Source organism: Rosa chinensis, chromosome 6, assembly GCF_002994745.2.
Source record: "Rosa chinensis cultivar Old Blush chromosome 6, RchiOBHm-V2, whole genome shotgun sequence".
Classification (NCBI taxonomy): Eukaryota; Viridiplantae; Streptophyta; class Magnoliopsida; order Rosales; family Rosaceae; genus Rosa; species Rosa chinensis.
Genome location: NC_037093.1, coordinates 66,942,996 through 66,968,997, shown reverse-complemented (window position 1 = coordinate 66,968,997; position 26,002 = coordinate 66,942,996). Strand labels below are relative to the sequence as shown.

General features: G+C 39.5%; 4 protein-coding genes and 1 long non-coding RNA gene across 5 annotated transcripts; 4 read left to right on the top strand and 1 right to left on the bottom strand.

The window, feature by feature from the left end:
- Positions 1-189: 189 nt before the first annotated feature.
- LOC112172698 lies at positions 190-4,255 on the bottom strand. Its single transcript, XR_002925330.2, has 3 exons — positions 4,087-4,255; positions 3,834-3,990; positions 190-775 (listed from the first exon to the last, which is right to left on the bottom strand). It is a non-coding gene; the product is annotated as an uncharacterized LOC112172698 (long non-coding RNA).
- On the top strand, positions 1,707-3,692 carry LOC112172697 (cytochrome P450 81Q32-like). The gene is made up of 2 exons (XM_024310152.2): positions 1,707-2,658; positions 2,989-3,692. Exons 1-2 carry the CDS (start codon positions 1,759-1,761, stop codon positions 3,607-3,609), a joined length of 1,521 nt encoding a protein of 506 aa, XP_024165920.1. The 5' UTR covers positions 1,707-1,758; the 3' UTR covers positions 3,610-3,692.
- An 8,967-nt stretch (positions 4,256-13,222) lies between the features above and the next one.
- LOC112172928 (cyclin-A3-2) lies at positions 13,223-16,447 on the top strand. The gene is made up of 9 exons (XM_024310432.2): positions 13,223-13,832; positions 14,243-14,478; positions 14,581-14,656; positions 14,743-14,819; positions 14,937-14,970; positions 15,067-15,216; positions 15,301-15,435; positions 15,522-15,814; positions 15,902-16,447. Exons 1-8 carry the CDS (start codon positions 13,542-13,544, stop codon positions 15,591-15,593), a joined length of 1,071 nt encoding a protein of 356 aa, XP_024166200.1. The 5' UTR covers positions 13,223-13,541; the 3' UTR covers positions 15,594-15,814; positions 15,902-16,447.
- Positions 16,448-19,459: 3,012 nt separating this feature from the next.
- Positions 19,460-22,290, top strand: LOC112173485 (putative cyclin-A3-1). Its single transcript, XM_024311121.2, has 8 exons — positions 19,460-20,052; positions 20,257-20,492; positions 20,584-20,659; positions 20,783-20,859; positions 20,969-21,005; positions 21,098-21,250; positions 21,332-21,466; positions 21,551-22,290. The coding sequence occupies exons 1-8, from the start codon at positions 19,735-19,737 to the stop codon at positions 21,620-21,622; spliced, it is 1,104 nt and encodes a 367-aa protein (XP_024166889.1). The 5' UTR covers positions 19,460-19,734; the 3' UTR covers positions 21,623-22,290.
- A 1,157-nt stretch (positions 22,291-23,447) lies between these two features.
- LOC112173557 (putative cyclin-A3-1) lies at positions 23,448-25,783 on the top strand. Its single transcript, XM_024311197.2, has 8 exons — positions 23,448-23,923; positions 24,113-24,345; positions 24,442-24,517; positions 24,600-24,676; positions 24,785-24,818; positions 24,905-25,054; positions 25,131-25,265; positions 25,354-25,783. Exons 1-8 carry the CDS (start codon positions 23,606-23,608, stop codon positions 25,423-25,425), a joined length of 1,095 nt encoding a protein of 364 aa, XP_024166965.1. The 5' UTR covers positions 23,448-23,605; the 3' UTR covers positions 25,426-25,783.
- Positions 25,784-26,002: the final 219 nt, after the last annotated feature.

Sequence of the window (26,002 nt, the reverse complement as noted above, 5' to 3'; positions counted from 1 at the left end):
CTTCTCTCTCTATATTCTCTTCTTTTTTTCGTTATTCTTTTTCTTTGATCCTGGAGACAGTCCAGATCAGAAAGCAATCTACTCTTAGCTAGCAACTTGGATCACTCCACTTCTATCTCTCACCTCTCATTTTTACAGTCATAGTATCATATGTTGTTATTGATTCATTTTTCTAACTGATAATCTGTATACAAACTAATGAATTGATAACAAGATAGGTAAATTCTCAGATGTTTAAATTCAAATGAGTGAGCAACATTTATCTAAAATTTCATATGAAGAACCAATTTCACCCAAAAAGAAGAAGAAAAAAGCATCAGCAAAAATAGAAACCTTTATACGAGGCCTTGAAAAAGATTAAATAAGATCCTCCCTCCCTTCAATGAAGAAGGCTTTGAGGGTGTGACAGCGATTAGCCAATGAGAAATATGGGGAGGAAGAGACGACTCACGACTCATGAGTCACGACGGCGGGGTACATGTTTCCTCTTCTTCTTTTTTTAATTTATTTTATTTAGATAAGGGGTAAAAATGGAAAATTAAGAACAAAAATTGTGTTGCTGGGTATACAAAAAAATTTGTCGGGTACAAATAGCAACACCCAAAAAATATGACATGGTATAGGCATAGTTCAAACGAAAAAAAAAAAAAAAAAATCTTTCTTCTTACCCTACAAGCTAAGGTTAGAGCAAGTCCATCCGTTGAGCTTGACCGGTCAAGACTATTCACTACTTTTTTGCCTTGTATTTCCACTATTGAGGTTGGCTGGTCAGACACTGTTCACAAAATGTCAAAAATGGTCACTTTCGTAGTCAAGAATGGTCACTTTCGTACTTTCATATCCCTAAAATATTAAATAACTTTATATATCTTTCTAACTGTGAGGGATAAGTCAAAATTTAAATAAATAATTAATAATTTTTTTTTATTATTTTCATGAACTAACTACCCACTTTTAGACGGATAACCACCCACTTCTCCACACCCATAAGATGTGAACAGTTTTTAGTGTTATTTATATTTAATTGTATTTAAATCTAGTTATGAGTCTTATCCCTAATTAAATATTTCAAATTATCAGGCGGCGTCTTTATTGGATACAAGAAAATAGAAGAAACATAAATGACATGCAGGGTATCGTCTCAACCCTCTTGCCCTCTCCTTTAGAAAAAAATTCTACAAAACCATAAAAACCAAATAAGTCTATCTTAGATTTCGAAGTTAGGCAGCTGCCTAGACTCGACCCCCCTAAATCCGCCCTGTTCACACTACAATCTCCTCATCAGAATAGTTATTCAAATTCAAACAGAAATGATGGTGTGGTTCAGTTACTCTAGTTATCAACCTACCATCCAATAAGTCAATACAAAGGAAATGTGGATGTAGCAACAAATCGTCTAAAAAAGAAAATAAAAATTGAAACTTTGGACGACTAGGCAGGCCCTCTGCACTAATATTTCCAGAAACGGGAAGAATGTGGTGGATGTTGTTTATACTTTATACTATCAGATCCCAAACATAGCAGTCAGGAAATCGATTTGCTATGATATTTTCTATTATTCCTTCTTTCTGTTAGGAATTTTCTATTAGACTTTGGAAGTATCGCGCATGGCATAGTGGACTAATTCTAGCAGATCTGACCTCTGTCACATTAACAAATAGCAGCACCTTCACTTACTAATAAAATAACCCATTATTGAAGCATTATCCTCGTTGGAGCATTGTCCTCGTTGTTGCAGACATCAACAGATCCATCACCATGGAAACTTCAACCTACTCCTACATCTTGCTCTTCATCATCTTTCTTTTCCTCAAGGGTTATTTGCAGAAAAATAAGAAGAGATTGCCACCAAGCCCTGCTCTCTCTCTCCCCATAATAGGCCATCTCTATCTTTTTAAGAAACCCCTCCATAGAACACTTGCAAAGTTATCCGACAAATATGGTCCAATTGTATACATCAAATTTGGCTCCCGCCCTGTCATTCTTGTATCCTCCCCTTCTGCAGCTGAGGAATGCTTCACCAAGCACGACGTCGCTTTTGCAAACCGTCCAAAGCTGCTTGCCGGCAAACACCTTGGGTATAACTATACTACAGTTACCTGGGCTTCTTATGGCTCCCACTGGCGCAAATTAAGACGCATAGCTTCCCTTGAACTATTGTCATCCAGCAGCCTTCAGATGTTTCATGGCATACGTGCAGATGAAATCAGGTCACTCGTTTGCCAGCTTTTTCGAGGCTGTAATGGTGGTGAGTTTCAGGGTGTAGAGATGAAGTCAAAGTTTTTTCAGCTAACACTTAATGTTATAATGAGAATGGTTGCTGGGAAAAGATACTATGGGGAAGATATAGCAGATTTGGAGGAAGCTAAAATGTTTCAACAAATTGTTACAGAGGGGTTTCAATTGACTGGGGTTACTAACGTTGGAGATTTCATACCAGTTTTAAACCACGTAGGAGTAAGCAAGCTTGAGAAGAAGTTGATAATATTGCATAAGAAGAGGGATAAGTTCCTGCAAGATTTGATTGATCAACATAGAAAAATGCAGAGCGACTCTGCTTTGGAAAAGAGAAGCAAGACCATGGTGGATGTCATGTTGTCACTGCAAGGAACTGAAGCCGAATACTATACTGATGAAATCATAAGGGGCATGATGCATGTAAGTTCTCTAAGCCAAACTCTAAAGTCCAAGGTCAAGTATAGTTTCCAGCTTGAACATTATACTTTATGAATTGGTAAGGGAGAATCCGACTTTTACCTAAATGAAATTTATTCAAAAAGTTCTTTATCACAGTATTCATCTTGTTTTTTGCATCTATTTTCAAGCTTAAGAACTCTGCAAATACCTGTGTAGCAACTAGCAACTATGTGTTTCCCTAATCTTTAGTTTAAGCTCTCAACTAGAAATTACACTGCTCTAGAAACTTAGCTACATGCAAATTTATACCTCAAAATATGAAATTAGTTGGTCTAAGGCATTTTTTACCAGGTTATGTTAACAGCAGGAACAGACACCTCAGCTGGAACCATGGAATGGGCTCTATCACTATTGCTCAACAACCCTCAAGCACTTGCAAAGGCCCAGACTGAAATTGATAACCACATTGGAGAAGGCAGACTAATTAAGGAGTCAGACCTTGCCAAGCTTCCCTATCTTAGTAGCATCATATATGAGACCCTCCGAATGTACCCAGCAGCCCCACTTCTGGCGCCCCATGAGGCATCGGATGACTGCACCGTGGCTGGCTTCCATGTTCCACGTGGAACAATGCTGTTGGTGAACGCATGGGCCATACAGAATGATCCTAAGTTGTGGGCAGAACCTGAACAATTTAAGCCAGAGAGGTTCCAAAATGTACAAGGAGAAAGAGATGGTTTCATGTGGTTGCCATTTGGGACCGGAAGGAGAGGCTGTCCTGGTGAAGGCTTAGCAAACCGGATTGTAGGGCTGGCCTTAGGGTCACTGATTCAGTGCTTTGAGTGGGAGAGACCTAGTGAGGAAATGATTGATATGAGTATAGGTACTGGGCTCACCATGCCTAAAGCTCAACCGTTACTAGCAAAATGCAGGCCACGCCCAACAATGCTGGCCTTACTTTCTCAACTCTAAGCATATCTATTGGCTTTCTGGGCTTGTTATTTCTACTATTCCAGTCAGACAGATATGCACATTGTTTTTCGAATGCAATTATTCTTTGATATTTATGTTTGGTAATGTATTTAATGCACCATTCATATAACACAGTGTATCGTTCACAACTTCACATAGACCAAAAAGAAAATATCAAATTATCAACAGAAGAAGAAAATTGGATCAGGCATTTTAGCATATACCTGGGGGGCATCTTGTGCGTACAGGACTACAGGTAGCTTTCTATGTTGAATTCTCTAATGACTTGCAATTCCAAAAGAAAGGCTCAGACCCACAAGCTGCTAGCATCCAGTTACATAAACATCATGTCCTTCAAGCCAACATCGCATTCTCCAAGTCCTGAATGAATAGAAAACAAGGAAATTAGTCGAATTCCAAATATTACAGAACATGAAATGTGTAAATGCAGAAGCTTCTCAACAGTAACCAAACTACCTCAAGTTTTCAAACAGGTAAATCTTCTAGGACAGTATAAATTGACAACGCTTCTTGTTGATGCAACAACAGTAGGAGATTATTTCCAGAACCCCACGCAGGTAAGCATTTTGGATTGTGATTCTAGTAAACTAATGACATTATATCGAAGAACCCTTATATAAAAGTACTATAAAAACTTTTAAAATCTAGCATTTTTTTTAATAAAATCTTTTAAAATCCGTATACTTTTAAAGCAAATGGAGTAGCTAGTTGGTATTTTTTAGAATACATGTCTTATGTAGAGATTCCTGATATTATTTCAGGACATACTCTAGATGCTTATTGTAATCAGGGGTTTAGGCTTAATGTTCCCCCTTGTATTTAACAGTTTCATTAATCGAGACTTGAGGACAGCCGCACCAGCCTTTTATTAAAAAATAATTAGATAAAATATTGTCAGATTTGAATGGATTAAGATTCAAAATTATTGAATACACCAAAATTTAGAAAGACCTTTTAAAATTTCAATTGAATACCCATGGAATTTCAATTGAATACCCATGGAATTTTAAAATATTAAAAGAACCTTATACACTCTGAAATGAATACATCACCTATGAGTGCTGCTTCGATTCGGGGTTCGTTTTCACGGCAACCAATTTGAGAGGGAGAACTAAGAAACAAGAGTGAAGGCATGGTTTAATATAGTGGCAGAAAGTGAAGAACGTCGTTGTGGACCTAGATTCCTTCCTTTTGGATTGGACTAATAGCATTTTCGGTCCATGTTTTTTTTTTTTTTTTTTTTTTTTCATTTTTAGTATCTTAAATTAAACTTCAAAATTATAAAAATTTAATTAATTTTTGAAAAATAAATTCATTGAATCAGTTAAGAATTACGATCATTTCGAATATCATCTCTTATAATTTTGGGAGCTGTGACAACTAGAGCTAAGATAGAAGTATAGAACAACCAATAAGATGTACTACACCAACAAAGTGTCATTTTACAATAAACCATTGCTCTGAAATAGTTGTAGAGAAAATAACAAAAGCTGATGTTAAATCTTCAACCTCCTCAGGATAATTATTAACAATAAAACTATTATCATGACCTTGAGATTTGTATATCAAACCATCAGAATTTGCAATCCGAGCATGCAGAAAATTGGCAAACCAATCAACTCTAAACTCATGCCAGTCTATAACACACTGCTCGCCAAGACACGCAATTATGGTACTCACAGTGTGATAACGCTAAGACTCTTTATAGAATATAGAAATGATCAATCTACCCCAACATAGAAACAACACGCCCAAAACAAGAACTGAATTGAGCAAAGTATTCAACAAAATGCCTCCGGGGTCCCAAATCCAAATTGTTGGAGAGATCAATCCCAACAACTTGGCTCTACTTTGGGCCCAAAACCAGCCCAAACACCAAACTGCCTGCTATGGACAACTCGACTTTGGGCGTAGGTGCGGTTGACCACCACCACCACCAGCCCTAGCCACACCTTCGGCGCCGACAAAGCCGCCACTATCAGAACCGTTCACTGTTGTCTGCAACATAGTTCACACGCACCCGATCCACCACCAACGTGGGCCCTGCACCACCGGTACCAGCACCTGCCTCCCACCAATAAGCCTTGGCCTCCGATTCCATTCGTAAGCCATAGCCACCGAATCTACCAACCCACCGAAAAATAGCGCCGATCAACCTCACCAAAATTCGAGATCAAGTATCGAAATGAGATCGAGATTCTATCACTGCTCACTTGTCTCCCCGTCAGAAGACAAACCTAACACGCTTGGCCGAGGCCGATGCAGGACATAGTCGGCGTGACCACCGTTGTCGTTCTCGAAACTCTAGGGCTATGGGTCAATTCTTATATTCTCCATCTTTCCTAAATAATATAATTTTTGTGGAACATATTTCGATAAATTTTAACTAATGTTTGCGTGTGATGATGTGATTAAAAACTAAAACCAAGGATGAGAACGTATTGTTTGTTTGTGCCTTTGTGGTTAGCGCAAAAAGGCGATTTGGAATATCTTTAAAAAGGCTAGTTAATAGTTGAGGTGTATGAGTGAGTCGTCTACTAATATATATTTAATCCCTTCAATACATTCAACTTTGATTTCATGAATATGTTAAACAACAAATTATGGAGGTGTATGATTTTTCTACTAATATAGTTGTATAACCACATGTTATTACCGTAAATTAGTGATAATTAAGAACAAAGAGATATGTCTATCTGGAAATTAATTGATATATTTTATTGTGTTTGTATATAGATTCAACTTCCTCTAAACGTAGATGAACTTGTTACTGCAATATAAAGTAATGCTACTTAATCCACTTGTCCGAACCCACAAGTTGAGATCCGAAATTTGTTAAGTTTCGAACTACCTTCTTCCCTTCATGCATGAGATCCATTATCCATAATAGAACATTAGTCTTTTTGAGGGGAACGGAATCAGGTTCCATTAAAATAACGACGTCACTGCATCAAGCTAGAGGGTTTCAGAAAAACCACTCAGAATACAAGTACAAGCACAATATCGACTGTCAAAGTAGCCAAAGCACTTCTTACCAAAAAAAACTAAAAACCTAAAGGAACTGCAAGGAAAAAACTCCCTAACCCTAAAAGAGCGGAGCTCACTTATTCAAAGAAAAAACAACCTACGCCTACACAATTTTCGATCTAGCCCAGGTAGGCTACATTGTTGCAACCAGGCAAGTAGTGGCCCATTGGCCTATAACCCAACATCCACCCACATCCCCTCAGAACGAGATGCAGCGCCGGCCATCAAGGGAGCCTTTGCCGGTCACCAATCTGGCAGCTGTCCCTTATCCTCCACCATCTCCAAGATCAGAAGAAGAAACTCCTTAGACCCTGACCTGGGGAGCAAACAACGATCATACCACCTTCTTCAGAGTCGCCGCCTCATAACAGACCCCCACCCATGAGAAGGCCAATTGCCGCACGCCCACGATCAACGCTTGAGCACTAGAGCCGCACCACCCATATGAAAACTTGGATCGAGCTACTGCTAGAAACCAGATCGCCGCCTCCGTAGAGAAACCCCTGCAGCCAAATGCAAACCCACCGATCCGCATTGCTGCCTCGCCTAACGTCTCACACCGCCCTCACCTGGAGCCCGTCGATGCCTAGTCAGGGGAATGAGGGTTCACCGCCGCCACAAAAACGAAACCCTAGGTTTCGTACTCCCAAGGTCACTCCAAGATGCTCGGAGGCCTCCTGTGACATAAAGGATCAACATTTAATAGAACATGTGATGTAAAACAGATGGCGGTCCAATTTCAAGAACAATTGGATCGTGCTAAAGGTGGAAACCGAAAAGTGACTAGTAGACGTGAAATGGGCCTCCGGAGTCCGATTGGGACGCACTTTAGCTTTTCGGAAAGGGAATCGCGCCAGAAATCAAACTCGTCGCTATGCCACGACGTGTGACCTTTTTCGGGCTTTCGGGCTCGTTTAGGGCCTCAAAACTGCATTTTTCTATTTTACCCGTTTTTGGTTTTCTTAGTTAATTTTGGGTTGTTTTCGTTTTTATCCATGGGCCTTAGGGTTTCGTTGTTAGTCGCCCTAGGGTACTTTTCTCTTATTTATGCAGCCGCTTGCGGCTGCAGAACGCATCTTTCATCTTTTATCAATTAAATTGAGATTATTCTCTTTTATCTCTGGTGGACTCCAGAATCTTTTGCTTAGGTTTATTGCTGGTAAACCTAGTTATCAATCCGACTGCGTCAGGTGGTATCAAAGCAGGTCTTCCCTGTCTCTTTTATTTGCCTTCGTAGCAATGGGTGAAGTCACGAAATCAGATATTGAAGCTCTTACAGCAGCGTTTACCGCTGCCATCAATTCCATGAATAATCAGATCAGAGAAATTCGTGGATTGTTGGGTGAGAGGAACAACAACAACCACAACAACAATAATCAGCGTAGAGATGGGGAAGGAGGCCAGCGAGTTAGGGCTCCACGTGGTGAAGTTGTTGATAATACATCAGAATCTGAACCTGAAGAAGAAATTTTACAACATGAACAACATGGACAAGCTGACCAGGATTACAAAGTCAAGGCCGAAATTCCTTTCTTTTCGGGCAATTTGGGTGTAGAAGATTATTTGGATTGGCAGCTTCAGGTGGACAGATTCTTTGAGATTATGGAAGTGCCTGAACACAAGCAAGTTAAGCATGTAGCCTGGAGATTGAAGAGTACTGCAGCAGTATGGTGGGATAAGTTGCAGAACACTCGAAGGAAGCAGAGGAAGCAGGGTGTTAGAACATGGCGAAGAATGAAGCAGTTGATGATGGAAAGGTTCTTGCCAGATGATTATGAGTAGATTCTATATAGGCTGTATATTGAATGTGTCCAGGGAACTAGGACGGTGGCTGATTATACGGCTGAGTTCTTACGCTATTCAGAGCGTAACGAATTAGGAGAAACTGAAGGCCAGAAGGTGGCTCGCTATATCAGTGGGCTGAAGCCTTCCATTCAGGAGAGAATTGGGTTACAAACTGTTCATACTATGGCCGAAGTTACAAACCTAGCATTGAAAGCAGAGTTGTTGGAGAAACCTTCACGAGCTTCTTCTTTCCAAAGGTATAACTACCAAAGGAGTGCAGATTTGGTTAATGCCTCAACTGCCAAGGGTACAACTACACTGCAGAGAGCAGAAAACGCCTTTAAAGCTTCTAATCCCCCTTTTAAAGGCGCGGGCAGTTCTAACAATTCTAGTGGTGCTCAAAATAGAGCCCCGAATCAGAGGTTTAATAATCCTTATGCTAGACCTACAGGAGATGTCTGTTATCGATGCAACAAGCCTGGGCATAGATCTAATGTGTGTCCTGAGAGGAGACAAACTGCCCTTATAGATGATTATGATGAGGATGAAGAAGAAGTTGGAAGAGATGGCGATTATGATGGGGCTGAGTTTGCGGAGGAGGAATCTCCTGAGAAGATTAATATTGTGTTGCAGCGGGTTCTACTATGTCCTAAAGATGAAGGGCAGCAGCGCAATATTTTCAGGTCACTTTGTTCCATTAATAACAAAGTGTGCAATTTAATTGTGGATAATGGAAGCTGCGAAAATTTTGTGGCCAAGAAACTGGTGGAATATTTGCAGTTACCTACGCAACCTCATGAGACACCTTATTCCCTCGGGTGGGTCAAGAAAGGTCCACAAGTTCAAGTTGTTGAATCCTGCAAAGTCCCGGTAACCATTGGTAAGCATTATAAAGATGAAGTTTTATGCGACATTATTGATATGGATGCTTGTCATATTTTGTTTGGACGACCTTGGCAATTTGATGTGGATGTGACTTATAAAGGCAGGGACAATGTGATGTTGTTTATGTGGAATAACCATAAAATTGCTATGGCTCCTGTGTGTCAATTTGAGAAGTCTGGTGTGAAGAAAGTGGAGAGTTTCCTGACCTTGTCTAGCAGTGAACTTGAGATGGAGAGGGCCTTTAAAGAATCTGAGGTTTTTTGTCCAGTGGTGATAAAAGGGTTGTTGTCTGCAGAAAAGGAAGAAGTGGTGATCCCCAAGGAAGTGCAGAACATATTGGGGGCATTTGAAGAGCTGATCTCGGATGAGTTGCCTAACGAGCTGCCACCTATGAGAGACATTCAATATCAGATTGATTTGGTGCCTGGAGCTAGCTTGCCCAATCTGCCACATTACCGAATGAGTCCCAAGGAGAATGAGATTTTGAGAGAGCAGATTGAAGATTTGTTGAAAAAGGGGTTCATTCGAGAAAGTATGAGTCCTTGTGCAGTTCCAGTCCTCCTTGTTCCTAAGAAGGGCAATCAATGGCGGATGTGTGTTGATAGCAGGGCCATTAATAAGATAACTGTGAAGTACAGGTTCCCTATTCCTCGTTTGGAAGACATGCTTGATGAGCTAGAGGGTTCCAAAGTGTTTACCAAGATAGACCTTCGAAGTGGATATCACCAGATTCGAATCAAGCCAGGAGATGAATGGAAGACAGCTTTTAAGAGCAAGGATGGCTTGTACGAGTGGATGGTTATGCCATTCGGATTGTCTAATGCACCCAGCACTTTTATGAGGCTTATGAACCAGGTTTTCGCCCTTTTATAGGTTCCTTTGTAGTAGTGTATTTTGATGATATACTGATATATAGCAGGACCAAAGAAGAACATCTGGTGCACTTGAAGCAGGTTTTGGTAGCTTTACAGGAGAATAAATTGTATATCAACCTAAAAAAATGTACATTCTGCACCAGCAAGTTATTATTTCTGGGATTTGTGGTTGGAGAAGAAGGCATTCAGGTTGATGAAGAGAAGGTACGGGCTATAAGAGAACGGCCAACTCCAAAGACAGCTTTTGAGGTGCGGAGCTTTCATGGTTTAGCTACCTTCTACAGGAGGTTTGTGAAGAATTTCAGTACCATTACTGCCCCTATTACTGAATGTTTGAAGAAAGGCAAATTCCAGTGGGGAGAGGAACAAGAGAAGAGTTTTGCCTTGATCAAAGAAAAGCTTTGTACTGCACCAGTTCTCGCTCTTCCTAATTTTGATAAGGTTTTTGAGGTTGAATGTGATGCTAGTGGCGTGGGAGTAGGTGCTGTGTTGTCACAAGAGAAGAAACCAGTAGCATTCTTTAGTGAAAAGCTGAGTGAAGCTTGCCAGAAATGGAGTACTTATGATCAAGAATTTTATGCAGTGTTCCGAGCATTGAGACAATGGGAGCACTACCTGATTCAGAGAGAATTTGTACTGTTCACGGATCATCAAGCCTTGAAGTACCTTAATAGTCAGAAAACTGTGAATAAGATGCATGCCAGGTGGGTGAGTTTTCTGCAGAAATTTCCTTTTGTGATTCAACATAAATCTGGTACTCTTAATAGGGTGGCAGATGCTTTGAGTAGGAGGGCTTCCTTGCTGGTCACCTTAGCTCAGGAGATTGTGGGGTTTGAGCTCTTGAAGGAGTTGTATGAGGAAGATACTGATTTTAAGGAGATCTGGACCAAATGCAGTAGCAATAATGCAGTTGCAGATTTTTATGTGAATGAAGGGTATTTATTCAAAGGCAATCGGTTATGTATCCCTAGTTCTTCATTGCGAGAAAAACTGATTAGAGATCTGCATGGAGGGGGTTTGAGTGGGCACTTGGGCCGAGACAAAACTATTGCTAGCCTTGAAGAGAGGTATTTCTGGCCACAGTTGAAGAAGGACGCAGGAACTATCGTAAGGAAGTGCTACACCTGCCAGGTCTCTAAGGGTCAGTCTCAAAACACAGGTCTTTATCTACCTTTACCTGTTCCTGATGATATTTGGCAGGACCTTGCTATGGATTTTGTGTTGGGACTACCCCGTACCCAAAGGGGAGTGGATTCAGTGTTTGTGGTAGTTGACAGGTTCTCTAAGATGGTGCATTTCATCGCATGTAAGAAGACTGCTGATGCTTCTAATATAGCTAAACTGTTCTTCAGAGAAGTGGTTTGTTTGCATGGAGTACCCAAGTCCATTACATCTGACAGAGACACCAAGTTCCTTAGCCATTTCTGGATTACCTTGTGGAGGATGTTTGGAACAATTTTGAACCGTAGCAGCACAGCTCATCCTCAAACTGATGGACAGACAGAGGTTACTAATAGAACCTTGGGTAACATGGTTCGGAGTGTTTGTGGAGATAGGCCCAAACAATGGGATTATGCTTTACCATAGGTGGAGTTTGCTTATAACAGTGCTGTGCATAGTGCAACAGGGAAGTCCCCATTCTCCTTAGTTTATACTGCTGTTCCTCGACATGTGGTGGATTTGGTAAAGCTTCCTAAAGTTCCTGGTGTTAGTGTTGCTGCTGAAAGCCTGGCCAAGGATGTGCAGTTTGTTCGAGAATCAACTAAGGCCAAATTGGAACAAACTAATGCCAAGTATAAAGCTGCAGCTGACAAGCATCGGCGAGTTAAAGTGTTCCAGGAAGGTGATGACGTGATGGTGTTCCTGAGGAAGGAGAGATTCCCTGTTGGTACCTATAACAAGTTGAAGCCCAGAAAATATGGTCCTTTTAAGGTGGTGAAGAAGATCAATGATAATGCTTATGTTGTTGCACTTCCAGATTCAATGGGCATTTCTAACACTTTCAATGTTGCTGATCTGCATGAGTTTCGTGAAGATGAGGCTCTTTATCCTGAAGAGAACTCGGGGTCGAGTTCTTCGGAGGTGGAGGAGACTGATGTAGAATAGATGGCGGTCCAATTTCAAGAACAATTGGATCGTGCTAAAGGTGGAAACCGAAAAGTGACTAGTAGACGTGAAATGGGCCTCCGGAGTCCGATTGGGACGCACTTTAGCTTTTCGGAAAGGGAATCGCGCCAGAAATCAAACTCGTCGCTATGCCACGACGTGTGACCTTTTTCGGGCTTTCGGGCTCGTTTAGGGCCTCAAAACTGCATTTTTCTATTTTACCCGTTTTTGGTTTTCTTAGTTAATTTTGGGTTGTTTTCGTTTTTATCCATGGGCCTTAGGGTTTCGTTGTTAGTCGCCCTAGGGTACTTTTCTCTTATTTATGCAGCCGCTTGCGGCTGCAGAACGCATCTTTCATCTTTTATCAATTAAATTGAGATTATTCTCTTTTATCTCTGGTGGACTCCAGAATCTTTTGCTTAGGTTTATTGCTGGTAAACCTAGTTATCAATCCGACTGCGTCAACATGCGTCTTGGTTCTCTCTTTATTAATTAGTGAAATGATTGTGTAATTTGGTTAATTTTGGTGCAAGCAGGGAAAATAGAAAATGGAATAATCAAGAGTCTATTACATAGTCACCTACAAGATAAACCAACATTTGTTGTTGCATTATCTCGCATTGATCTGAATTTATATTTTAAGATATGTGAAAATTAAATAAAAAGTTAAGAAAATAAACCAAATTAAAATCTTCAATTCCAAAATTCCTTACCAGAATTTGACTTATATATGCTCAATCGGTTTTGTACAAGAAAATTAGAAATCACTAGCAGAAAAATAAACCTAATTATGTAAAAGCATGCAAAGCTTCAAAATCACAGCTAAGCAAAACATAATGAATGTTCTAACCTTGAAAATTGAACACTGCCACCCTGTCTTCTTTATTCTCTTGGATAGAGATAGTAAGACCAAACAAATGGCGGGTCAATGAAAACAAAACACCCAAACGGGGCGGGAACAGTGTTTTGCTAAATTTCAATCTAATCTAAACTCACCCAAAACCAAATTTTCAAATCAGCCCCAAATCATCAATACCTGACGCTCCAAAATTCGAACCCAAAATTTTTAACAGCAAAATTAATCAAAAGCGCCAAACCACCTGAGATTTCAAAGCAAAATTCAACCTGGCGCTCTCATTTCCCATCCTCTATACAAATCACCTCTCACTCAAACACACACTGCTTTCTCTCTCTCAGAGTCACTCGAAGACCTCAAAGCCTTAGACAAGCGCAATGGCTTCTTTCACTGTGGCCGAGAAATGCGCTCCGATTACGCGCGCCGCGGCGAAGAGGAGGGCGGCGGCGGCCTTGGCCGAGGAGCAGCAGCTGGCGACTAAGAAGCGCGCCGTGCTCGGAGATCTCACCAACTTTGCAAACGTCGTCGTTTTGGCCTCAAAAAACCCCAATTCCGATTCTGCGCTAAAGAAACCCAAACGGAGAGCTGTGCTGGAACGTGACAATGATGACCCACGGCTTTGTGGGCCTTATGCTTCTGATATCTATTCCTATCTTCGCAGAGTGGAGGTAAAAAGATTGTTGCTTTGCTTATTTCTCTTACTTACATGATTTGAATTGGAATGATATGATACTGTTCGATTCAAGCTGGATAGTGAGCATGGTGTTTTGGGTTCTATGGGTAATGGGTTTGATTTGGTATTAGGAATTGGCTATAAAGTATGTGACTTTATGGGTTTAAGTTTGATTCTGGGTAGATGCTATTATGGAGATTTAGTTAAGTAAAGGGTATTGGGATTGATTGGGTAATGTGATTATTCTTTGTTTTATACTTTTGGATTTATAATTTGGGGTTCTGTTCAATAATGAGTTCTGTGTTCAATTTGGTGATCGGGTTTTGCTTAAAGCTGATATCTTTTGCGTTTAATTTTGATTATCTAACTGGGAATTAGGCTTACCTATTATGGATTGTTGTTTAGGTGGAACCAAAAAGGAGGCCATTGCCTGATTACATGGAGAGAATTCAGAAGGATGCTATTAATGCTAATATGAGAGGGGTTCTTGTGGATTGGTTGGTGGAGGTTGCAGATGAATTTAAACTTCTTCCAGACACTCTTCATCTATCTATTTCCTATGTTGATAAATATTTGTCGATGAATGTGATCAATAAGCAGAATCTCCAGCTATTGGGAGTTGCTTCAATGTTCATTGCCTCGTAAGTCTATGTTCTGTTAGAATTGTTTCTGAGTTTGCGTACCTGTTGTTGTCTAATTACACAAGAGTTATGCTAATGTTTTTCTTATTTTATGATTAATAGAAAGTATGAGGAGATTAATCCTCCACATGTGGATGACCTTATAGACATGACAGAAAATACATGCAGTAAAGCAGAGGTATTTGCTTTATTCTCTCCCTTTCTGCATTGGATAGATACCTGAGGCTTTGTACTGAAGTATGTTATGGTTTTGTTGTTCTTAAGGTGATCAAGATGGAGGCTGATATCCTCAAATCCCTCAAATTTGAAATGGGGAATCCTACTGTTCGGACCTTCTTAAGGTGAGGACTGTGCGGACAGCTAAATCTCTTCTATGGTTGGTTATTGAAGTTACTTTAACTTAACATGTTTAAACCTCCGTAACTGATCAATGTTCATTTTACATAATGTTTCTACAGAAAGTTTACGGATGTTGCTCAAGGGAATTATACAGTAAGCTCTCTCTCTATCTCTCTTGAATGCACATGTGAATTAGCCAAGTTGTTAATCTTTGATATTGACTGCTTGCCTGTTTTGTGTTGTCTACAGACTCCCAATTTGCAATTTGAGTTCTTGGTTTCCTACCTTTCAGAGTTAAGCTTGTTGGATTACAAATGTGTGAAATTCCTGCCTTCTATGGTAGCTTCATCAGTTGTTTTCCTTGCAAGATTAATGATTAGATCAAAGATGAATCCTTGGGTAAGAGTTTCGAATTTATACATGCTGATCTTATCTCTGAGTATGAAGGCAATCACTTAACTCAGTTAACTGTATTTATTTCAGTGTTCAACATTGCAACAATATACTGGATACATTGCAGCTGATTTGAAAGATTGTGTTCTTGTCCTTCATGACTTGTACTTGGGTAGAAGAGGAGGATTGTTACAAGTTGTGCGAGAGAAGTACAGACAGCATGAGGTATTCTATCAGAAATGTGATTTTGACATATTATTTTCCTTATTTGAGATTTGAAAAGCCTAATTGTAGTGCTCTTGCTTTGACAGTTCAAATATGTGGCAAACCTTCCCTGCCCTCCAGAGCTACCAGCTCCTTTGTTTGATAATGTGAAGGCATGATAGATGAGATTAGCATTTGGGTTTATGTTGAAGCAATGAGAATGGCTGTTGTGGAAGGGCTCTCCGAATATGTTGGAAAGATCTGGCTAAAGGTTTACTGAGTAATCTCAGTTATTGGAGGGTTACTTTGAAGGATGTTGACAGATGCGGATGGGGTATCAACTTCCATCTGTTTAGGATGATCTTGAAGGTTTCCACTCTTCCATGGAACTCTATTCCAGGTTAGCATAGGAATAACTTTCCTTTAAACTGCTTATGAGTGATTCGATTTATGGTTCAAAACTTAAACTCTGAATAACCTGTCCCAGGGTATGGAGTGGCGGTAAAAAAATGAGCCAACTCAGAGAGGTACCTATGCAGATGTAGGGCTCAATCCAATTAAGTCCGTAGTGTCTACCAATTTCACCATATCCCCCTTGCCAACTCAAGTTCTCGGGGTTATGGAATGGGATGTAACTCCAGCGTACTCAAATAGAAAATGGATAACCTACGCTGCTATGTTGCCTTGATAGAGCTACAAATGCAACAATTGAGTTGCAGAGTTGAAGTACTTGCCCTTTTCCAACTGATACAGCCAGTGGCTCTCCTCAGTCTAGATTCAATCCGTGATTGAACTTATTGTAGAATGTTAGTGATTGTTTAAGCTGTTGGGCAGTGGGGAATGCACTGCATGTTTATGGATTTGGTAATGTCACATTACATATAAGTGAGCTGAATTCAAATTCACAACTTGCGAGTTGTATTGTCTTTGTATCAAGTATTTTCACTCCAGTGTTCTTAACCTTCCATTGCCTTGTACATTAAATAGAGGGAGGTAGATTTGTGGTGATTGGAGTATCTTCCTACTTGTTTTAGAGAAACTCTAATGAAATCAAGTTTATCATTGTTTGATACCAAGCATATGAAAGTTCCATTTATATTATGTGCGACTTTCATGAATTTACCCAGGACTAAAGTATTGAATATTGAGGAAATAGATATTTTGATGGAAATATCGAGGAAATTTCGATCTAAGTAAATTTTTGAAAAAAAATGATGGAAAATTTAGAAAGTAACATGGAAATCATTAATGAATTTTCATGAAATGTTTACATGATCAGTTACTTATAGCATTTCAAAAAAAATGGTTAATAAACTTTTTTTTTTTTGATCAGGTAGTTAGCTGTTTTAGTAACTCACACACCCATGCAGAGGTATTCCAGCTCCAGGACACCTGCACCGACATTGCAGCGAAAGCCAGGCAAAACCAAACTAATCCACTACACCGCAGACGCACGAACCCAAAGGGTCCCTCAAATCTGCTGGCCACGGGATGGAGCTGAGATTCGAACGCTAGACTTAGGGGTTCTAGACTAGGCCGTTCGACCAACACACCACACCACGTGGTTATGTTTGATAAACTTAATTGTATAATGATTGTAGTAATTTGGAGTATAATAAGATACACTGACATGACAAAGATATGAAATTATATATGAGAAATCTCAAAAATAACTTAAATAGGAGATTAGGAGAGTTGATTATTAATTAAAATAATATTTTATAATTAAATAGATATGTTAAAAAAAACATCGGTCTTCAAATATGCATAAAAAGAATTAGAAAATGGTCCATAGAAATACATAGAAAAGTTTATTTATTTATTTTTTAAATAGAGCCAAATGTTTACTAATTAGAAAATTAGATAACTAGAAGATTTATAAGCATACAAGGAAAATACTCAAAAAACGATACATGACCCTATAAATTTTTAAAGTTTTCCTCTTTAGATGTTATTTAGTATAGTTGGTTTGGATAAGGACTCTGGCTAGTTTTCACGAGCCACATATCACGAGAGGTGGCGATAATCTTGGAATTTCGCGATATTATCGTGAAAATTTCGAATATTTCCTGAAATATCACAAAATTTCGAAAATTTCTCACGAAATTCTCTAGGTAAGTCAAAGATATATTGAGACCCTAAAAAAACAAAAATTTCGAGGATATTATCAATTTTTCAGTCTTTGGAATGTACATTCATGTCTATGTCTAGTGAGGGTAATGGTGTCTAAACCCCCACTAATATAAATGAGGTTAATGAGTGTATTCTCAAGTGAGGTTAAGCACACTGCACACTTAAAGTTGTGGTATGATTTTTCTATCATGTGAGAATTTAATTACAAACTTTCTATTAAAATAAAAAATTTGTTCGGGTCATGATTTTTCATCCAAAATTAGAGACTATTGCACACGTTTTCTAGCCAAAATTGCATGTTTCATTTTCTTACCAAAATATGTTCACCTCTAAACTCATTCACTCATTGAAAACGTCTAAAAGGAAAAAACAAGAGCCGCAGTCGTCCGGCAAGATTGTATGCCCGGTCTGACGGCATGCCCTCTCGACTGGGTCGTCGGATGGGTTAGAATGGACCTTGTGTCCGATGTTCATAGGTCCAGTTGGGGTATTGGCTGCAGAATGATGGCTTTACTGTTCGGGGCGATAAGCGGACTTGCCGGCTGATGACTGGAAGGCGGGGTCGGCATTGTCTTGCCCTAAGGAAGAGCGCAAATGGATTGGTGGATGCTTCGAGGTGGTGTCGCGTGTTCGGAGATCACCTACAGGTGATGGCTGGACGTTGGCATCGTCGAGAACCACTGGGTTTAGATCGGATCTGTTAGACCCGATTTGGTTCAGATCGGATCTGTTAGACACTTAGACCCGATTTGGTTTGGGCTATATGGCTTCGACCTGAGGGGCGGCGAGGCTAGATGGCTCGACGACAGTCGCGGTGGCGCTGCTGCTAGTGGTGGGACGACATGGGAGGCGCCAGTGGGATGCATGGTTTCTGATTTCTGCACCCAATTGCTTCGATTTGGGCCTGTTGGAGGTCGGGTCTGGGCTTTGTCCCTTGGCCCATTTATCTTTTCTGTTTTGTCTTATTTTTACTTATTTTTAGTTAAACGTGGCTCTATGCCGACAATACGTCCCTACCACTTTTGGTTAGGGCGACGTGGGTTTTGTCCCGGTATGCACACTTAGTGTGCCTTGTCTAGCCGAGCGAGGCGGCAAGCTATTTGCTTGTTCAAATAGAAGCAACCTCCTAGTGGTAGGATGAAATTGAGTGTCGTCGGATTTATTTACGTGCGGCAACATAGTGGGAAAGCTGTGCTATTTGTAATGATGCTTCTTTATAATAGAGTTATCTTTCAGGTATGTCACTGCTATATTAAAGCAAATGGAGTAGCCATTTGTGCACTTTTTGCTAATTGGTGCTTGTTAAAATACATAAATTTTGTGGAGAGTCTTGATATTATTTCAAGATGTTCTCTCTATGCTTATTATAATATGAGGTTTAGGCTCTACGCCCCCCCCTTGTATTCAGCAATTTCACTCATCATAATTTTTAAGTAATTTTAGAATTGACGAAACTAAAAAAATATTGACCATATATATATATATTTTTTTTTTACAATTTTTCAAAGTCTATAAATTGAGACAATAAAAAAAAATCACGTCGACATTTTTGTGATTCATCACTTGAAGCATACCCCAAAACCTCTTAACATTGCACCACTGAATCCCCAAAGTAACATTGCTAGTTGTAAGATGTGCATATACTAGTACGATACTAAATTATTATTTTTTAGCTAATAGCTACTGATAAAAATTTGTTTTGATATAATTATGCATGACTGAATGAGTTTGCATAATAGTAGTATTTTAACGATTTTCAGAAAATTTGTACATCGATGACGGTGATTTATTTTAAGAGACATGGGAAAGTGTGTCCATAAATAGAAAAATAACAATTTCCCAATGGCGGAAGTTTTGTCTCTGTAGCCTGATGGAGGTAAAGCCCAGGCGGGAAAACTGGTCTTTTTCTGAAATTTTAGTACCAATTTCAAATCAAAACCACCCCAAAATTTTGCAGACACTAAAAGCGAACCTAAAACTCAAAAACCAAAAACCAAAAAATTTACATTAAACCAAAAAGCGCCAAATCCATGACTTTTCAAACAAGTTCAACACCCCGCTCCCAAAATTTCAGACCCACTACAAATCCCCATCTCACCTCTCACACTCACTCACCTCAACCATTTCCAACCCAAGCAGAACAGCCACAGTGAGTGAAAGCCAAAAGCTTTAGCGACTTTAAGCGCAATGGCTCTTACCACCGTGGCTGAGAAATGCGAAGCTCCGATCACTCGCGCGGCGGCGAAGCGGAGAGCTCAGTCCGTTTTGGTCGAGGACAAGCAGTGGGCCACCAAGAAAAGGGCCGTGCTTGGAGAGATTACCAGATTGACAAACGCCGTCGATAACGTCATTGATTTGGTCAACAACATTCGTGGGGTTGCGCCGCCGCAGAAACCCAAATTGGAAACCAAGAAGAAGGCTGTGAAGGCGGCGCGTGACGATGAGGACCCTCAGCTTTGTGGGGCCTATGCTGCTGACATTTATGCCTATCTCCGCCGTATGGAGGTAAAGATCGAGCCTTTGCTTCTTTCTCTGATATGAATTGGGTATTGAAATTCGAGTATAAAGCAATTGAATTTGTGATTTTGGGGCTTAGTGCAATAATGGGTTTGGTCTAATTCTTTTGGGGATGGATCTGGATTAGTGGTTTTGTTGTTTTGTCAATCAATTTGGGTGTTTTGGTTATAATGGAAATGTGTTGGTGCTTAGGTGGAACCGAAGAGAAGGCCATTGTCTGATTACATGGAGAAGATTCAGAAGGATTCTATCAATGCGAATATGAGAGGTGTTCTTGTGGATTGGTTAGTGGAGGTTGCAGATGAATATGAGCTCCTTCCGGAGACTCTTCATCTCGCTGTGTCTTATGTTGATAAGTATCTCTCCATGAATGTGGTGTTAAGGAGTGAGCTTCAGCTGGTCGGAGTGGCCTCGATCTTCATTGCCTCGTAAGTTTGCGATTACTCTAATTCTGTTTATTAGCTGGTGTTGTGTAATTACTAGTAGAATGACTCTGATGGTTTCGTGATTAATTAATAGGAAGTATGAAGAGATTGATCCTCCAAATGTGGATGAGCTTTCTGACATTACTGAAAATACATTCACTAAACAACAGGTATTTGATCTTTTCTTTGCGGCTGAATCTCTGTTAATCAATTATCATGTCCTTTTGCACCTCATATATAGGAGTCATACTAATTGTAATGTTATGGTGATTACAATTATGGTGATTGTATAGGTGATCAAGATGGAGGCTGATATACTACTATCTCTGAAATTTGAAATGGGAAATCCCAATGTTCGTACATTCTTGAGGTAATTATGGTTCTGACAATCATACCCTCATTTCTGGTTGGCTGTTATAGTTGCTCAACAAGCCTAAAACTTTGACTGATTGTTGCTCATTTGACATATTTTTTGGCAGAAAATTCATTGATCTTGCCCAAGAGAGTTACTACAAAGTAAGTTTCCCTTTTACCGCTCTTACATAATTGGATTTGCCAAGTTGATACAATCTGATATTGACTGCTTTGCTCTTCTTTGTTTTCTGCAGAATCCTAATTTGCAGTTTGAGTCTTTGATTTACTACCTCACAGATCTAAGTTTGGTGGATTACAAACTTGTGAAGTTCTTGCCTTCTATTATAGCAGCATCGGCTGTATTTCTAGCGAGAGTTATTATTACTAGATCAAAAATGAATCCTTGGGTATGTGTTTGATAATTTACTTATCATATTTCTGCTGGTCTCTATGTATGAAGGGCAATTACTAAATTGTATTCATTTCAGTGTCCAGCATTGCAAGAATATACTGGTTATAAGGCAGTGGATTTGAGAGAATGTGTTCTTATAATTCACGACTTGTACTTGGGTAGACGTGGCGGATCTTTGGTAGCTGTACGAGATAAATACAAACAAATTAAGGTATGTCTATCATAGTGTTTGATTCTTAAACCCATTTTTGAGAAATGAAATCATGGTCTTAATGGAGTCATTTTCTTTTGACAGTTAAAATGTGTGGCAAAAATGCATTGCCCTTCACAGTTACCACATTCCTTGTTTGAAGCTGTGAAAGCATGAAAGATTTTTGTGGCAAGGGCTTGTCCAATATTATTGGAAGATCTGGCTTTAGAGTATGCAAAATGTCAAGCTGCCTAACTGTGAAGGCTGATAGAGTGACCAAAGCTGTTGGTGGAGATGGGGATAATGAACTTCAATCTGCCTTCAGACCATCTTGAAGGGTTCCACAATTCCACGAAATTTCTGCCAGCTTAGCACCAGATTGACATTCTGTATTTTGGACTACTGATGAGCTGCTCCTATACATTTCCTTTAGCTAACTCTGATTTATATGTGAATTTCTGGGTATGTTTCAGTAGTGGAACAAGTGAGCCTACGCAAACAAAAACAGTCAGTGGCACCCATTACATGCCATCTCCCATTGACAAAAGCTGTGGACAATAATGCTCTTAAGTTATAGTTATTATTAGATTTAATGTGATTTTGTAGGCTGTTTCATAGGTTTCATAGGTATGGGTGACTGGGTTTATTCATGTAGTGAACTCACATGCAGAGAGCTGAATGCAAATTTGCAAGTTATCTCTATATTCCTGCATGTTTAGTTTCTCTGCAATGTTTAATTTAGAACTGAAAATGCTGTATACTTGCTTACGGATCTCAATTCTCAACCTCTCTGAATGCCTTGTAAATATATAGCTTCTATTGTGCCTTTCTTAGGAAGTATAAATTTTTCCTTAGAAATTCCGGAAAACAGAAGTGGGATTTGAAACTTTCTAGAGCATTATACTCTGCCTGTGACATCGAAGTCCTAGAAGTTACACATGGTAGAGTGAATTTGGTTAACAAGAATGCTAATAAAAGAGAGTAATATTGTTGAGACTTTTGTAATCCAGAAAACAAAGCAAGTCTTGTTTAGAAGGACATTGATGCTTGTATGAGGTATAACCTTAGGAAGGAGAGTCGGTAAAATGAGAAAAAGATAAATCATTAGTAAAGGCCAAAAATCTAATGCAATCTTTGATTCATCAATATTTTATCAAGTTTGTTTAATATGGTTAAGAGTGTATTAAACATATCAAGCAACTTCAAAAGCGAAGTGAAATGGCAAAAGAGTGAGTTGGGGAACAAGTATTGAAAGTTTTTTTTTTAGAAATAAGTATTGAATGTTGAAAGAACTAAGATGGAGGAAAAGTTAAAGGGCTAAATTGGAAGTTAAAAAAAGTGAGGTTACTTGAATGAAAACATTAACACAAATATGTCATCTGGCTTATGTCTACATTATGATCAATTATGGAAGGAAAGAAGTAATTTTTTTCTAGAAGAGAACGCTAAGTTTTTCTATATTGATTTTGGGTTTTTGATTGAAATTAACTCATTGCTAGTGCAACTCAGTTGCTAGCTTTTAAATTGAAACTCTTACTAAACTAAATCTATTAAATTATACATAAACGTAGGATTTTGATGTTTATGTAATATTCATTTTCTGTGAGTTTGATGAACTTACTCGACCTAAATTCAAGTTCATAAACGCATTCATTTGACCACACTGAGTATCTTCTAAAATTTGTTTGATTTTCTTGAATTCTTCAACTTTGCATGAATTCTTCAACTTTGCAAAAGAATCTCAAAATGGAGGGGTCGGGAGAAATGGTAAATAAATTTCTAAAAATGGGCCAGATTATGTTAATGCATGTTTTAGGACGTGGGTGCATATTATGTGTAGTAAAGGGTAGGAAAGAAATTGGCACTGGTACCAAAATGGCAAAACGTGAGCGCTGTTTGAGGGCGAATACGAATTCCAATTCAAAAAATTTGAACCAAATTCAGAAATGAACCGCCGGTTTGGTGTCAACCCAAACTTAAAAAACAAGAGAGAGAGAGAGAGAGAGAGGAGAGAGAGGAAAAAGCAAGAGCGCCAAACCCTTGTGTTTCAAAATGGCGCCCTCAAAACCTCGCTTACAAAACCCTCTCGTTTAACGCGTCTCTCTCTCTCTCTCTCTCTCTCTCTCTCTCTCTCAATCTCATACCCAGTACTACTACTCCATGGCGGAGAAAGAGAACTGCGTCCGCGTCACGCGCGCCATGAAACGGAAGGCAGAAGCCTCCGCCGTCGACCAAACGCCTCCCAGGAAGCGCGTCGTACTGGGCGAGCTCCCCAACCTCCAAAACGCCGTCGTACCTGCCAATGAGGGTTCTCGGGTTGAGCCCCACAAGCGGAAATCCAGAACTAAATCCCGGCGGGCGGCGAAGAAAGCGCTGCCTATCCCGGAAACCGCGCCGGAGGTTGAAACGACGCCGTCGGATCCCCAAATGTGCGAGCCTTATTCACGTGACATATACGAGTATCTTCACAAGCTCGAGGTACTGTACATTTCTGAAATTGATTGAAAATTTGGGAGATGGGTAGTGTTAATTTTGATGGGTTTGGTTTGAATTGGAGTGGGTATTGGCATTAGGGTTCTTAGGGTTTATTTCAATTGGGACTATGATTAGGGGTGGGTTTTGGAGTAATTGGGGTGGGGCTAATGGTGGTAATGGGTTTGAATTCAGGTGGATCCAAATAGAAGACCTTTGCCTGATTACTTGGCAAAGGTTCAGAAGGATATCACTGCTAATATGAGAGGAGTCTTGGTGGACTGGTTGGTGGAAGTTGCTGAGGAATACAAGCTCCTTTCTGATACTCTCTACCTCACCGTTTCGTATGTTGATAGGTTCCTTTCTTTCAATGCTCTCAATCGGAAAATGCTTCAGTTGCTTGGTGTTTCTTCAATGCTCATTGCCTCGTAAGTCCCAAATCAATGCAACTTGAGAATGTTTACGTTTAATTGTCAAAATCATATGGATCATGTTGGTGATCGTATTGTTTATGTGGTTGATAGGAAGTATGAAGAGATCACACCTCCACATGTGGAAGAATTGTGTTACATTACAGATAATACATACACCAAGGAAGAGGTGAGTTTCATAATTGTGTTTTCTGTTCTCCCGCGATTCTATAATGTAGTGCTTTGGATTGATACATCTTGTGATTGAATAGGTGTGCAAAATGGAGGCTGATATACTTAAGGCTTTGAAGTTTGAATTGGGGAATCCTACTATAAAGACAATCTTAAGGTATGGAGTGAGGTGGTGTTTCTATATTTCCTTCTTGCTTTGCATTTATTATGCTGAGTTTGATAACGCCTTGGACTCATTTATGTTCCTTCTCATTTGGTTTTGCAGGAGATTCAATAGAGTTGCTGAAGAGGGCAACAAAGTAAGTTAAATCTCTCTGACATGTAAATGTGCTTAACACATGGATTACATTTGGGTAGCTAATTAATTGTGTTGTGCATTCTACAGGATCCTGATCTGCATTTTGAATTTCTGGGCTACTACCTTGCAGAGCTAAGTTTGTTAGACTACAACTGTGTCAAATTTTTGCCTTCTTTGGTGGCTGCGTCTGTTGTATTTCTTACAAGATTTATCATCCAGCCAAGGATGCATCCATGGGTAAGATCTTGTTAAAAACTTTACAACAGTAATTGACAAGTATGGAAGGCAATTAATGACTAATTTGCTTTCTCAGACTTTGTCGCTGCAACAATATTCAGGATACAAACCATCTGACTTGAGGGAATGTGTCCTTATCATACATGACTTGTATCTGGGTAGAAGAGGAGGGTCATTGCAAGCTATAAGAGAGAAGTACAAAAGACATAAGGTATTTAGGTTTAATGTTTATCTTCTGATTTTGGTTTCAATTCCCACTCTATTGGTACTGATACAAATGATCATGTTTATGGAAACAGTTCAAATTTGTGGCAGTGATGCCTTCTCCTCCAGAGGTACCAGCGTACTATTTTGAAGATCTTATAGAATGACTTGGAAGTGACCTCAAAGTTTGATAGAGATGATTCTCTTTATCGTTAGAACTTAGAAGATCAAGTCTTACCTGCAAGATCAGTGTGGAAGGGTTTCTATGAATTGAGTTTGTGAAGATCTGCTCTGGTGCTTTTGCTTGCTTCTGTAATCTATGCTTGGATTTATTTCTGTAGGATAACAAAGGTTTTGCTTACATTGTCCCCTTACTTGCATTTAGGTTTTAGTTATTACTTGTTAGATGACTTGTTTTGCGGAGAGTTTGTTTAGCAGATTGATTAGATGAATGCAGTTGGGGAAGTTGATTTGTTATCCTCTTGTTTTCAATTGCTGTAGATGTCATGCCTATAAATAAATTGCAGTTTGTCATATTAATCTTCTTTTGGTTCTATTCTCAAAAATAGAAAAACACACTAACTGACAAGATATTTATCAGCAAACGTCTAAGAAGTAAAAACTGTTATAATGACAATTTTGTCAACAAATTAGTTTTTTGCCGGGGACAATTTGTTGGCAATGACAAGGGTCTCATAAATGAAAAACACTTGTACCCAATAAGGTATCCAAAAAAACACTGGG

What these genes read in the sequence shown, in the direction of transcription:
- LOC112172697 (XM_024310152.2), top strand. Translation starts at nt 1,759, where the DNA reads ATGGAAACTTCAACCTACTCCTACATCTTGCTCTTCATCATCTTTCTT. An exon ending in TCATAAGGGGCATGATGCAT is followed by an intron (nt 2,659 to 2,988) that starts GTAAGTTCTCTA and finishes ATTTTTTACCAG; the next exon opens with GTTATGTTAACAGCAGGAAC.
- LOC112173485 (XM_024311121.2), top strand. Translation starts at nt 19,735, where the DNA reads ATGGCTCTTACCACCGTGGCTGAGAAATGCGAAGCTCCGATCACTCGC. An exon ending in GCCTCGATCTTCATTGCCTC is followed by an intron (nt 20,493 to 20,583) that starts GTAAGTTTGCGA and finishes ATTAATTAATAG; the next exon opens with GAAGTATGAAGAGATTGATC. An exon ending in ATACATTCACTAAACAACAG is followed by an intron (nt 20,660 to 20,782) that starts GTATTTGATCTT and finishes GTGATTGTATAG; the next exon opens with GTGATCAAGATGGAGGCTGA.
- LOC112172928 (XM_024310432.2), top strand. Translation starts at nt 13,542, where the DNA reads ATGGCTTCTTTCACTGTGGCCGAGAAATGCGCTCCGATTACGCGCGCC. An exon ending in ACTGTTCGGACCTTCTTAAG is followed by an intron (nt 14,820 to 14,936) that starts GTGAGGACTGTG and finishes ATGTTTCTACAG; the next exon opens with AAAGTTTACGGATGTTGCTC. An exon ending in TTGCTCAAGGGAATTATACA is followed by an intron (nt 14,971 to 15,066) that starts GTAAGCTCTCTC and finishes TGTTGTCTACAG; the next exon opens with ACTCCCAATTTGCAATTTGA.
- LOC112173557 (XM_024311197.2), top strand. Translation starts at nt 23,606, where the DNA reads ATGGCGGAGAAAGAGAACTGCGTCCGCGTCACGCGCGCCATGAAACGG. An exon ending in TTGCTGAAGAGGGCAACAAA is followed by an intron (nt 24,819 to 24,904) that starts GTAAGTTAAATC and finishes TGCATTCTACAG; the next exon opens with GATCCTGATCTGCATTTTGA. An exon ending in AGCCAAGGATGCATCCATGG is followed by an intron (nt 25,055 to 25,130) that starts GTAAGATCTTGT and finishes TTGCTTTCTCAG; the next exon opens with ACTTTGTCGCTGCAACAATA.